Source organism: Quercus robur, chromosome 5, assembly GCF_932294415.1.
Source record: "Quercus robur chromosome 5, dhQueRobu3.1, whole genome shotgun sequence".
NCBI classification, from domain to species: Eukaryota; Viridiplantae; Streptophyta; class Magnoliopsida; order Fagales; family Fagaceae; genus Quercus; species Quercus robur.
The window spans coordinates 10,091,469-10,106,644 of record NC_065538.1 but is presented as its reverse complement, the minus strand read 5'-3'; the positions used below and the strand labels follow the sequence as shown (position 1 = coordinate 10,106,644).

Below are 15,176 nucleotides of genomic sequence, written 5' to 3'. Positions count from 1 at the left end.
AGTCTAGTGCTAGTTTTTAAGTAATTTATGTATCAAAACAAGTGTTACTAATGGCTGTATTTAAATAGTTTGGTCCTGACTAAGTTGAATCTAATCAGTCAAGAAGCAAGAAATCAAGCCTAGAAGATTGGCTCAAGTCAACTCATGACAGAAATTTTGTGTGACCCACGCTCGACTAAAACTCAAACAACACATTTGCTTGATCAAGAATGCAGCAAACAGTAAACTAACTTTGCTTGTCTTTGTTGGGCTTTGTGAAGCCTAGTTATATTTAATCCAAATTATGATCCAACCTAATATAAAAGTGTTATGGTTTTTACTGAGATTTTTTTTTTAGGCTTAGTCCATGGAACAAAGCGGGCCAAGCTGTATAGAAAATCTATTGTTTGGAGATTAGGGTTTGATGTGTTGTTTTAAGAGAGAAAACTGTACTGCTGAATCTTGTATTTTTTTCCCTGTGAATAGTGAAATCATTGCAATTCCATGGACGTAGGCAAATTGCCGAACCACGTAAATATTGTCTTGTGTAATTGTTTTCTTTGACGCATATTTTTTCTCTATTTTTCCATCTTACAAATTTGAGAATTTCGTATATATTCTCTACAGCCTAATGTTTCAAACCAAAATTATCCCATATAAGTAGTTAAGCACAGTCCAGTGACACAATTTTAGGGAGGTTGCCATATCAAAAGTGTTGGGGATATTATACAAAGTAATAATGAAAGAACAAGGTTAACACAAAAGACAAATAGAAAATAGAAAACTTGGAGGCACAATATCGTTTTCCTTAGACAATATTTGCCCACACACTTTTGTTGCTAAAGGGTTATCGCAAATTTTCCCCAGGATACAATCAAGATGCTGGGTTTTACAAATAGCAATTCTGAGAATGGCTACAAGATTTCTTACATTATTTTGCAAGTGAACATAAGCCTTTATTTATACCCATAGGGTTATATTTCATCAAAAGGCACATATGGAGAGTTAAAATATTTCATAAAACCATTTCCAAGGCTTGAAACCTCTTCAAACTCTCTGAATAGTTACTAGAAAAATCCTGATATTTGACTTTTAATCAGTCGAAAATTCTTTTCGATTGGTTGAGTGATCTTTTTGATTAGTCGAACAGGAATCGAGCGGTGATCGAGACATCTAGAGACTCTAGAATTTTTTTCTTTACCATTTCGATTGATCGAGTCAAAGCTCCGATCGATCGAAAATGCCTAATTTCAAATTTTCACTTAGAAAATTACAGAATTTGAATTTTCACTTTAACAACTTTATGAAACAATATTCTCCAAACTCAAATATCATTATTACAACCTATCCATGTATATACCTATATATACAATAAAAAGTACTCTAAAAACCAAACCAATTTAAGTCTAAACAGCTAGTTTCTCCCAAAGTAACTCCTAGTGAGTTGTTTGCTCAAACCAAAGAACAACAAAAGAGTTAATTGTTGTTTCCCTCAAAAGAGTTCTTAATTTGCACAACCAAAGCTCTGATGGTTACAGAAAAATTCGTTCCTTTAACCTTATGACCTTGAATTTAGGTGCAACTTAAGCATTAATTAATTGTACATTCATCACACAACAATAATTCCCAAGTTATGTCGATTACCACATTATTCCATTTTGAATTATGAAGATCTTTTCTGACTTTGGTTTCTATGTAAGTGCGCCACAGTGACACTTCGTCACAATGTCAAGAGTCTTGCAAGTTGCAACTCAACCAGCACTTCCTTGTGTTTCAAACCAAAAAAAAAAAAAAAAAAAAGTTGGAGACATCTAAGAAAAATGATAATTAGATTGATTTCTTTCCTTGTCCTCTAAATAGATAGACAATATTACTATATTTAAAAAAAATTTTAGGGTGCAAAGATAATTTTATTGGTGGAATCTTTTTAAGTTACCAAGGTGCATGACACAACATGGTAATTTTAATAAGTGGTGGGATTTAATTAGATTAATCTATTTCCTTGTTTTATGAGTAGATTAACATATTGTCTATACTATTATTTAAACGACTTTCAACCTGCATGCGGACTCTAAAGCTGGATGTCCCAAAATATTCCCAAATTGACTTCTATAGAAATTTTAAATAATACAGTTAAATAAGTAAAATTATTAGTTTTTTTTAATAGAAAGAAAACTACATTCTGAGATCTGTTGGCCACTTTTTGCTCATTTTTAAGCTTTCAGGGATTTTATAGCTGTAGACTAACATAATTCAGGGGTCATATCAAGATCCAAATCCAATTTTCACCCATTTAAATTGATTTGAAACCAAGCAATGAAAAAATGATTCAAATATGGTTTTTAATGCACCAGCACCTCAACTTCTTACATCTAATCAAACAAAATTTGACATCCTAGCGCAAAAGAACATTTCAGAATCATACTAAGCAGGGTGTTATTGATACTTTGGTAGAAAAATGAGCCAAACATTATTGGAGTGCATTCCTATCTCTTTAGATTGTGTAAAAATTAAACTCCACTTTTGTCTAGCTTATTTTTTAAGCCAACAAACAATTAGCAGTCCTAAATGAGAACTTGGTTGATTTGGGAAAATATTACACTACATGTATGGAAATTTTTTTTTTTTTTTTTGAGAAACTTATGTATGGAAATATTGGGTGTTCATGGTCTCTTTGTTTTGTATCTAATAGGCTGAATAATAATTTACAATTTGATTTCCTCTTGGTGAAGTAATGTCAGCAGCAGGGAATTAAGGAAGCTACTAGTATTAGTGTATTACTATATTTAAATAATTTTTACATGTTCTCAATAGTATATAATATAAAAAAAAAAAAAAAAAATTCAAAAACATAACTCAATGTACTACATTGGAAAATATATTTCTTTATATATTAAGTTAGCAAGGCCGCATGACACAACATGGTACTTTTAATTAGTGTTGGGTCTTAATTAGATTGATCTTACAGTGTTTAAAAGCTTTGTAATTCAATTGTCATGTCTTGAAGTTTCCAATCAAAACATTTAAAATTCAAATTTCCGGTCCCAGTTTTAACAATCAAATTATAATTTTTTTTTAAATATTGATTTATTTCTTGTTCTCTGGGTAGATAACCAAAATTACTATATATATTTAATAAATTTCACAGTGCAAAGATAATTTTTATTGGTGGGATATTTTTTAAGTTAGCAAGGACACATCACACAGCTTAATTAGATTGATTTCTTTCCTTATCCTCTAAGTAGATTAACAATATTACTTATTTAAATAATTTTCATAGTGCAAAAATAATTTTAAATGTTTTTTTTTTGAGAAAAAATAATTTTAAATGTAATAGTTGTAAAGCCCTTATTTTGTATAGTGATATTGTTAGACTGGGAATTACTAACACATACAGAAAAAATAAAATTATGTAACGCAACAATAAAAGAGAAGTCCTAGTATTTATAGACTTCTCATGTCTCTTGGGAAAAGATATGTCTATTTACCAAGAGATGCATCTTATCTAAAAGACACACAACTTCTGTAAATAACTAATTTTAACACTTAATTAATTCTCTACTATTGGTTGGGAAAGCAACACCATCCACCAAGTGGGTGTTATTATATAGGTGAGGGTGCACTATATTTTGCTGTAATCACTTATCACTATTATATACTACAATAATTATACATAACATCATTACTTTTCTCTTTTAATTTTTTAGAGAAAAACACCATTATTATCATTATAAAAAAATTGCTTTAGAGTAAGTATTATACTTTATAATTACAATGGAATTGGAATATACAATGCCCCTCAATAATAATTATTTTTTTATCAATAAGTAAAAACAGTAATTGGCTTTTAGTGTAAGCAAGACTCAAACTAGGGATGACAATTTTTCCCCGTCTCGCTTAACCTGCCCCTCCCCGCTTCGTGCCATGCGGGTTTTCTCTGCCCCGCAAAGGTCGTGGGGCGGGGATGGTGCGAGATTTTAGCTCCGCACCATGGGGCGCGACAAGGATGGGTTTAGACGTTTTAGAACCACCCCGCCCTGCGTTGCTAAGGGATATAATTGTAAATTTTTTATATCCTAAAACCCTACTATTTAAACAAACATATCAATATTAGCTTATTTTATTTTACCTAATATGGTTCTCTGCCTTTATTTTGTTATGTGTTATACTATGAGATTTTATTTTTTATTTTTTTATGATTGTCTTGTTAAACAATTGGCTATATTATTCAATTTTTTCTAAAAATTGATTTGATTTGATTTGATGGGATAATTTAGTTGTAATTTTAAATATATTTTTATCAATGAAATAGGTTTCATTAAAAAAATTGTACTAGTTGTAGGGCAAATTAACAAAAAGTAAAGTTTTACGAGACAGGGTGGGGTGGGGCTTCGCGGGGCTCCAAGGGGCGGGGATGGGGTGAGAAAGTTTTCCCCGTCATGCGGGGCGGGAATGGGGCAAGACAAAACAATATAGGACGGGGACGAAGATCCCATCATTCGGCCCTGCCCCGCCCTATTGCCATCCCTTACTCAAACTCAAATCCCTTTTTTTTTTTTTTTTTTGGAGAGAGTTTCATCTTAAGGTGCCTGCTCCTGATGATAGCTTTTTATCATCAAACTAAGACACCAATCAGTTTTTGGTGTAGGCAGGGATTGAACCCTGGATCTCTTATACAACCATCAGACACTTTACCAGTTGAGTTAATTAGAACTCACCAAACTCAAATCCCTTATTCAAAGATAAATAATTTTATCTATTGATTTAACCGAAACCCATGTCTCACCAAATTTATAATCAACTAATAAAATAAAATATATCAAATTGACATCAAATATATATAGGTAATTTTTTTCTCAAAAAAAAAAAATAAATATATATATATATATATATATAGATAATTTAATACAAACCCTGAGGCCAGAGCCCAATGAATTAATATGTAGATAATTTAATACAAACCCTAAGCCCAACAACATCATATGGTACAAAGGAAATATAGACTATTTCGGAGTAACCCAAGGAGATTGAGATCTCACCAAGGCCCAGCTGAGGTTTTTCATGATAAATGATATTTCTTAATTTGATATATTTTTATATTTTATGCAAATTTTTCCATCATAAGTGATATCTTTAAAATTTTCCCCCCCTTTTCATATATATTTTTAATAATATCTATATAATCATTTGTGTTAAACCTATATTTAAGATTATATATATATATATATATATATATTGTAATAATTAGGCTAATATATCTTGATATTTGAACAAATGACCAATATTTTAAGATTGTGAGATCTTGTGAGATTTAATACCATGTATTTATATGGACTTGAGATTTGATTTTGTGAGTTTGTAAATAAGTTTATAAGATATCAAATTGTTATTCATAATTTTTTGATAATATATATAAGCAACTTTGTAGTAAAATTAAATACAATTTTTTAACAATACCAAGTTGATGAATCCAATTTTTATAATTTCATAAAATAAGACCATTCTATCTAATTAACTCAAAAAATTTAATTTTAACTATAATTTAATTATTGATTATTCGCATAGATTTGTAAATGGGTAAACAAAAATTTAGTCACACTACTTATTATATAAGAAAGAATAAGTTAATTAAGTAATTCGTGAACATCTTATCAAATTTGGTAATGAGCTTGAACTCAAATAGCTCAGGCTTACTTTAATTCAACTTGGCTTAGATCATTTAGGTTATATAAATTAGTTTTCAAGATTCAGAAGGGAGAAAAAAAAAGATTTACTTGAATATAACTATTGTATTTTTGTATAGGGTAAAATCTAGGTGCACTACATTAGGTTACCCAATACAATTAAGATACATAACTATAACGGATTAATTATTCTTGAAAAAAAATAGCATTTTTTGTACTTCATTGGTCAATACGACCATGCATTTTAATTGGGAAACTTATTATACTGCATATAAGGGATTGTGCTTAAGTTTTATTATTTTTTACGATATCTTCTTCCTTGACAATGAAAATATTTGAATTAATAAAAAAAAATACAATTTGGTGCCAATCACTTTTGTAATGTATGTAGTGAGTATTGTACCATACCCATAATGTTTTTGGTAGTTTTATTTATACTAAAGACAGTCTATAAGTTTACAAAACCAGTATGTGCCTATTTGAAGATTATCCCCAAGACCCTAAGAGCATTTACATCAATCAATACAAAATAGAAAAAGATATCAATTTTACAAATTTAACCTCCAAAATCACTCATATCAGTCAAGCTAAAAAATGTGTAAATTTGCAAAGTTGCTACAGTAACTTTATAAATTTACAAAGATACTATTCACTTTGCATATAGTTTTTTTATTCTTTGTTTACGTATCTAGAGACTGAAGAAAGAAAGTGTATGGTGGCTATTGTGTGTGGAAAAAGATAATAAAATATCATTAAAAATTAATTTTTTAATGTAATGTAGTGTAAAATAGATAATCTCATGGTTTAAAAAATCGAACCAAACTGACTAGTTTAACTAGTTGAACAAGAAACCAGCCACCACTCCAGTGGCGGAGCCACATGCATCCTTGGGGGGGCCTTGGCCCCTCCAAAATTTTTAATTTTTTTTTTACAATTTAAGTATATTTTATAAATATATAAAGGTCATATGAAAAAAAATAGGAGTTGGCCCCTCCAAAAGAAAGCATTGATCAAATAATTTAGTAATTTTTCCTAAAAAAAGAGAGTTTAGAGTTGATATACAATTACAATAGAATGAAATAGTTAGGTAGTAAGTTTTGTGAGTAAATAGTGGAAGTGTAGAACCCCTAATTTTTAGCTCAATTTCAATTCCAATTAATACGTTCAAATCATTCAACATTAATAATATATGCAATTTGGTTGAAATTTCCTATTTTCAAGATTTTATCAAAAAAATAAAAAAGCTCATATGATACTTCAATTATAACATTATGATATTGATTTGTTAAACATAGATGAAGTTTTGCAAACAATTTATATATTTTATATTTACACATACACATACATATATTATGTGGATATTTTTAGAGGAGTGTCTATTTTTTATTTGAGTTTATCTTAACAGAATATATAGTTCAGCTCCCTCAACTCAAGATTCCTGGCTTCACCACTGCACCACTTAGGTCCAAACAAAACCCCAATAACGGTCAAAATCGGTTAAAAACTGGGTTAAATCGAGAACTAGAGGCAAATATAGTTTTACCCCAGTCTAGTTTTTAAAACCATGGATAATTTAATGTAGGATTTTTTGAAAAATAAATTTATAAAATAGAAAAAGAAAATTCTGGTTCTAAAATAAACGATTTTTTTTTTTGCATGAGGTGAATGCTTTTAACATCGTTTTCATATAAAAAAATAGGGGCGTGACTTATGACTCATGAGACATACAAAAAATGTCTTGTTGCAAGCTTCTATTTTTTTGGCCAACCCATCTTCGATCTCATTGGCTTCATGGTAGGCGTGAAGTGGAAGGACGATCGGTAAAGCACCCGAAATTGTCAATTAATAAAGAAACAAGATTCTACCATACCCAACAATTAATAATGAGAGACATTGGGAAAGCAAGCAGGCATGAATGAAGACTTCGAATCTAACTGCAACACATCACTCATCAATATCATCATATGCGTTAAAGTTAACCGTGTTTTCCAAATCAGTGGGGATCAATTCAGCGAAAAAAAATAAAGGCAGTGGGGATCAGAACCGTGTACGTGCAAAAACGACTGGGGCAAAACTACCCAGAGTTGATTAGCCCATGGTTTTTATTTTGTAGTCACAAGATTGAAAAAAAAAAAAAAAAAAAAAAAAATCCTCATTGCTTTTGTCTTTAAGTTTATAAATTTTAAAATATTATTGGTTGTTAATATTTATTTTGAGAGTTTTAACTTATGACGTTTATTCCTGATGATAGTTTTTTATTAGAGATGACAAAATATGCCCGACTTGCACGTACCCAATCTGACCCGACTCTAATGGGGCGGGTTTTACCTGATCCGTGAAGCAAATGGGCAAGTTTGGGTTTTAATAAAAAAAACCCGAAACGGGTTCGGGTTGGGTTTGGGTATTATGCAAACTCAGCCCGAACCTGACCTGTATACATATATAATATTTAAAAAAAAAATTTTAAACCCTTAACCATAGATATAAATATCTTCTAAACTCTCTGTTTATCTCTCAACTCTCTCACTCATACACTGGCTTAGCTCTCTCACTCACATGGCCACAAGTAGTCAAGCATAGCTCTTTGACTCTCTCATCTCTGTTTCGTCCTCATTGAGCTCGCACAACCCTCTCATCTCCCTAGCCCATTTGTCGTATCCCTCACCCATCTCGCATCAATACCTTGCCAGTCAGCCACCTTCTCACGGCCTCGCTCAACCTCCCCCCTCACGGCCTCGCTCAGCTTCCTTCTCATGGCCTCACAGCCTCACTCCACCTCATTCTCTATTTTTTTTTTTTTTTTGGTTCAGTTCGTCTCAATCATGTGAGTTTGTGTTTGTGTTTATAATTTTTGTGTTTATGTTTGTGTTAGGATTTGTGATTGTGTTTGTGATTTTAAGCTGGAAAATGATAAATATGAGATTTGTGTTTTTGATTTTGGGCTGGGCATGACAGGATAAGGCCCACAGGGGCCTGATGGGGCGGGTTTAGGGAGAAAAAAAAACCTATTTATTAAACGGGCCGGGTTCGGGTCACGGGGACAGGCCCGCGAGTCGGGTTCAGGCATAGAAAAACACGCCTTGAACCCGACCTGTTGCCATTCCTACTCTTTATCATCTAATCAAGACACCAATCCGTTTTTGGCATAGGCGAGGATTGAATCTCAGATGTCTTATTCAACCATCAAAAACTTTACCAGTTGAGTTAACTGGAACTCACTACTAGTTGTTAATACTTAATTAATACGTACAGTTTTTAAGTTTAAACCAATCTTAAAATACTATTAGCTGGTCCATACCACATGTGCACCTAAAGGCTTAATGTTTACGGAGAATTTTTTATATCTAAATACTTATTAAGGAATAAAAAGCTATTCATATCTATATAAAAAAAAAAAAAAAAAAAAAAATCCAAATCAACGATTTGGTAGAAATAATTATAGAAGTCTAACATAATTAAATTAGAATTTATTTAGAAATAAATTAATAATACATAATTTAATTAGGATTTGTTTAGTGCTTGGTTGCTTTATTTTAATTATAGGGTGTTTGAGGACCAAGGAGGGTTGAATACGAAGTAACACACATGATTCCGCCCAAAAAGCATATCCGACCGGAAGACTTCATCAATCCAAGAAGGGAAGGAGATTTGAGATAATGTTGTATGAGGGCCCGCTTAGAGGAAGAAGTATCTTGGAAAGGGGCCAAGGCGGTGGGAGGGAGCTTCTTGTAAAGGTTTACCTTCTACCTTCACATTGAATGCATTGCAACAACCTTATCAGCTGCATTAATGAGGAAATGACACCTGAACAGTAGTTTCACAACTAAACAACTCCTTCTACCACCTTCAGTAGAACTTTGATGGGACAAGTGTCCTAAGAAAAGCCTTGAAGCATGCAGGTGGAGAGTTAGGATGCAAAGAAGAAGAGTATATAAGGAATGGAAACCTCCCAATTAAAGGGGATTATTTTTCTAGAAGAATTAAGTAGACAAGAAAGTGAATAGGGCGTGATTTGAATTAGAACTTGTAACGAACTTATATAAGAACCAATCCTTGGACTTGCCCGAGGACAACATTATTCTCAATTAGTCTTTGAGCTGTTCTTCTCTATTTAGTTTTGATTCTTTGACCTTAGACCTAAACTTAATCTAACTTACATCAAAATTGTTTTCTCACTTTCTATACAAATTCTATTGTTTTGGCTTAATTTGAAGGACAGGATACCACTATTCTCAGTGGACTTGGACCATCAATTTTCCAGCACTTACATTAATAAAAAAATTATTTTTAATTAGCTTTAATTAATAGTGTGGGGGCCGTTCGATCAATAGGCCCATTAAGTTCAGGATTGTTGGGCCTGTGTCCCATCCGAGGATGCATATCCGTCCGAGGAGGCCAAGTCAGGTCATAAGGTAATTACTAAAGAGAGTGGTAGTCAATATCACGAGGGTAGAGTTCTGTATCCGTCCGAGGACGCCATACTCCTCGGCAGTATGTGTCCGAGGACGATCAGAACGCGGTCTTGTTGCAACCAGACCTCAGAACTAAGTCACCATTAAAGATAGAATAACCGACCAAGGATGAAAGAGATAAGATAAACAAATATCTATAACTACAGCTGCCTCCGCATTAATGACCTCTCAACCAACTCTCTGGCCGCATTAATGTGAAGGTGATACCTGAACAGTAAGGGAGCAGCCTTACAGCTGCCCATAGGAAGTTCCAGGAGGTGCTAGATGGGACAGAAAGAAATCCTCCGAACCCAACCTACACGTGTGCGGTTAGGATGGAACACAAAGGGGGGTATATAAACTGAAAGAAGAACATGCAAAAGAGGGAGGATCGGAAGAGAAAAGAAAAAAAAGAAAAACACAGAGAAAAGAAGAATAACAAAAGGAGAGAAAAAGAACGGTATTGATTACCAAAGAAAAGGATCGTTGTGCCAACTCTAAACTTTCAATATACGTGAGAGTGAATCTTTTCGTGATACAAAAGTTAACCTAGTTCTTTACACCCACGCTCTACAAATTATATTATTTGGGCCTTTTTACGTGCGAACCCAACACTATTACGGGTCGTTACAAATCGTGTCCTTACAATTGGCGCCGTCTGTAGGATGATGAGAAGAGTCCTTACAAATCGTGTCCTTACACCAGGAGCCACTCTCGGGGGAAGAGTCACGTCTCCCACATGAAGCATGATGAGAATCTGCAACGTGAGGTTGCAGGTTTGAAGAGAGAGTTGCGCCATGCACGGCGGGAACGTTCCCCACCTTGCTCCGAACCATCATCTGGGGAGTCAGATGGAACTAATTATAGGCGGCGATTGAGAACTCCGCAAAGCGAGACTTTCTCCTATGAAAAGGAGCACTGCCATCGACGTAGGCGTAGAAGCCCAACTAGCAGGGGCTTGGGAAACGATGCCATGAACAAAGCCTTGAGTCAAATTTCCAAGTCACCCTTTACGAGAAACATGGACGATGCTACCCATCCTCGGCGGTTCCATCAGCCTACGTTCTCTCTGTATGATGGCCATTTAGATCCGGTGGTACATGTAAGCTATTACAGCCAGAAGATGGCTATTTACTCCAGGGATGATGCTTTGATGTGCAAGATTTTTCCATCGAGTTTGGGTCCAACGGCGATGAGGTGGTTCAATGGCTTAAGGGCCAATTCTGTTGGATCTTTCAAAACACTGACTCGGGCTTTTGGTGCTCGTTTTATTACATGCAGCAGGACTCCTCGGCCTTTGGGATCCTTGTTGACTTTGTCTATGCGAGAGGGCGAGACTCTCAAGAGTTACTCAGATAGGTACTGGGAAATGTTTAACGAAATAGAGGGAAAGAATGATCCTGTGGCTATAACCACTTTCAAAGCTGGTCTCCCAGCTAATCACGATTTGAGGAAATCCTTGACGGGTAAACCTGTCACTAGTGTGCGCCAGCTGATGGACAGAATAGATAAGTACAGAAGGGTAGAGGAAGATCAACTTCAGGGGAAAGAAAAGGCCAAGGTGATCCCTCAGGAGAGGAGGGATTTCAGGTCGAACCGTTATAATAACAGCCGACCACGGAGGGATTTTGTTGGGCAGTCGGGCTCGGCGGACGCCTAGGTTGTTAATGCAGTATTTCGGGAGCCCGTTCAGCAGGTTTTGGAGAAGATAAAGAACGAGCCATTCTTCAAATGGCCGAACAAGATGGCGGGAGAGCCTAGAAAACGCAACCCGAGTTTGTATTGCCATTATCATTAGGATCATGGGCACACGACGGACAACTGCAGGAATTTATGGAACCACTTGGAACAGTTGGTCCGTGAAGGGAAATCAAAGCAACTCTTGCATCACTCCAGTGGAAGGGCGAGCCAAGCAGGTTCTGAGGTTCGTGGGGACGCTTCATCAAGGCTCCCCCTGGGTATGATTAACGTTATCTTTGCGGCCCTGGGAAGGACTGGATCTTGCCCCTCCAGAGTGTTGTCGGTGTCCCGATCCCCAGCCAAGGATCATTCTCAAGCATTGAAGAGAGCCAAGAGGCGTGTCCCCCTGATTTTGGGTTTTTCAGATGAGGATATGGCTGGGACCATACAGCCCCATGAGGATGCTTTGGTGGTAACGTTGAGGATTAGCGGGTACGATGTCAGAAGAGTGATGGTTGATCAAGGAAGCGTTGTGGATGTGATGTATCCAGACTTGTACAGGGGGCTAGGTTTGAAGCCAGAGGACTTAACAGCCTATAATTCTCCTCTAGTAAGCTTTGAGGGAAGGTTGGTCACTCCCAAGGGGCTAATCAGGCTGCCCGTGCAGTCAGGTATGGATGTGGTGGAGGTGGACTTTATTGTTGTAGATGTTTTTTCTCCATACACGGCTATTGTGGGCAGACCTTGGCTTCACACCCTTAAAGCGGTTTCGTCCACTCTACATCAGAAGGTTAAGTACCCATTCGGAGACCAAGTGTTGGAAATAGTAGGGAGTCAGGCGGCTGCTCGGCAGTGCCTAGTAGTGGCTATACAGCATCGGCCAGAAGCAGAAACCTCGGCTACGGCTGACAATGAGTTATAGCAATTAAAGTCCCTAGTATCAGGCTTAGACATGCCAGCCAATGGGATAGAGTGTGAAGATCTGGAGAAGGTAGTTGTTGCTGATGATCCAGAAAAATTCTTCCAAGTTGGGGCCAAATTGCCTTTGCAAGAGAAAGCGAGTTTGCTTGAATTCCTCCGAGCTAATGTGGACGTTTTTGCATGGGACCCATATGAAGCCCCAGGTGTGGACCCGAATTTCATTTGTCACCGACTCAACGTGAACCCTGCCGTTATGCCCAGGAGACAACCTCCTCGACGACCATCGAAGGAACATGCCAAGGCGGTTAGAAGCGAAGTTGCCAAGCTCAAACAGGTTGGGGCTATCAAGGATGTTTTTTACCCTCAATGGTTGGCCAATACGGTGGTAGTAAAAAAGAAGACTGGAAAATGGTGGGTGTGCGTGGACTTCACGGATCTTAATAAGGCCTGCCCCAAGGATCCATTTCCTATGCCGAAGATCGACCAGTTGGTGGATGTGACCGTGGGTCACCCCAGGATGAGTTTCTTGGATGCCTTTCAAGGGTATCACCAAATACCGCTGGTCACCGACGATCAGGAAAAGACTGCTTTTGTGACCCCGATTGGGAATTACCATTACAAGGTGATGCCCTTCGGCTTGAAAAACGCTGGATCTACCTATCAACGCATGATGACGAAAATGTTTGAACTGCAACTGGGTAGAAGTATTGAAGTTTATATCGATGATATGGTTGTGAAAAGTAAAGTAGTGTCCGAACACGTGGAAGACCTCACAAGTATCTTCAGGATACTGAGAAAACACAAGTTGCGCTTGAATGCTTCGAAGTGCTCCTTTGGTGTAGGTTCCGGGAAATTCTTGGGGTACATGGTGACTCATAGAGGAATTAAGGTGAATCCAGACAAGATTAGGGCCATTAACGATTTGCAAGCACCTCGGAATCCAAAAGAGGTGCAGAAACTGACTGGGATGACTGCTGCGTTGAATCAGTTCATCTCCAGGTCGGCTGAGAGGTGTCGTCCTTTTTTCCGCCTATTACATAAGTGGCAAGGATTTGAATGGACCGCGGAGTGTGCTGAAGCGTTCCAGCAGTTGAAAGATTATTTGTCCAGGCCGCCTATCATGTCTAGCCCTGAGGTGGATGAGGTGTTGTATGCTTATTTGGCGGTAGCCCCTCATGCAGTTAGTTTCGTCTTGATACGAGAAGACAATGGCGTCCAAAGGCCAGTTTATTATGTAAGTAAATCCCTCCATGAAGCCGAGGTGAGATATCTGTCATTAGAAAAGGCCATACTGGCAGTGGTCCATGCAACACGCAAACTTCCGCACTATTTTCAAGCCCACACTGTGGTTATCTTGACCCAACTGCCTCTCAAGTCCATACTCAGAAGTGTTGACTACACCGGAAGAATTTCCAAGTGGGGCACGATTCTGGGTGCTATTGATATCAAATACATGCCTCGCACCTCTGTAAAAGGTCAAGTCCTTGCCGATCTGGTGGCTGAATTCGCTTTGTGCCCAGAGGAAGTTAATATGAATCAAGATCACATGGATGAAAAATCGGTTGGCCTAATATCCGCACAAGGAGAGTCTTTATGGAAAGTGTACATGGATGGGGCCACAAACCAACGGGGAGCAGGATTGGGATTGGTGTTGATATCCCCCGAAGAGGTCATCATTGAGAAGTCGTTAAGACTAGGGTTCTCGGCTACTAACAATGAATCAGAATACGAAGCTTTGATAATGGGAATGAGTATGGTCCATAAAATGGGTGGAAAGGCAGTGAAGTTATTCTCGGACTCGAGATTGGTAGTCGGCCAGGTGAGAGGAGAGTTGGAGGCCCGAGACCCGAGGATGCAAGGGTATCTGGACCGGGTTAGGCGTCTACGAACGAATTTCGAGTCTTTTGACTTGTTGCGTATTCCTCGAGGTGAAAATACCCACGCTGATTCCTTGGCGACCCTTGCCACCTCCTCAGTACGAAATTTTCCTCGGATGATTATCGTCGAAGACCGGTGTACCCCTACCTCACCAGAAAAGGAGGTTTGCCAAATCAGACAAACCAATCCGTCGTCAAGCTGGATGGATCCCATATTAAAATTCCTTGAAAGTGACGTATTGCCTGACGATAAGGTGGAAGCTGAGAAAATACGAAGGAGAGCTCCTCGGTACTGGTTATCCGAGGATAAAAAGTTATACAAACGGTCCTTCTCTGGGCCATACCTGTTCTGTGTGCCTCCTGAGACAGCAGAGTTGATACTAGAGGAATTGCATGAGGGCATTTGTGGGAGCCATACAAGAGGAAGGTCTCTAGCATGTCGAGCCCTCACATAAGGATATTAGTGGCCAAATATGCGAAATGAAGCGCAGGAGTACGTTAGGAAGTGCGGGAGTACGTTAGGAAGTGCGATCAGTGTCAAAGATATGCTCCAAATATCCATCAACCGGGAGGGGCTCTTAACC

General features: G+C 37.2%; 1 protein-coding gene and 1 pseudogene across 1 annotated transcript; both read left to right on the top strand.

The window, feature by feature from the left end:
• LOC126727772 (beta-fructofuranosidase, insoluble isoenzyme CWINV1-like) overlaps positions 1 to 15,176 on the top strand; it is a 41,236-nt pseudogene that overhangs the window by 5,772 nt on the left and 20,288 nt on the right.
• On the top strand, positions 10,854 to 12,716 carry LOC126727773 (uncharacterized). Its single transcript, XM_050433690.1, has 2 exons — positions 10,854 to 11,675; positions 11,913 to 12,716. The coding sequence occupies exons 1-2, from the start codon at positions 10,854 to 10,856 to the stop codon at positions 12,714 to 12,716; spliced, it is 1,626 nt and encodes a 541-aa protein (XP_050289647.1).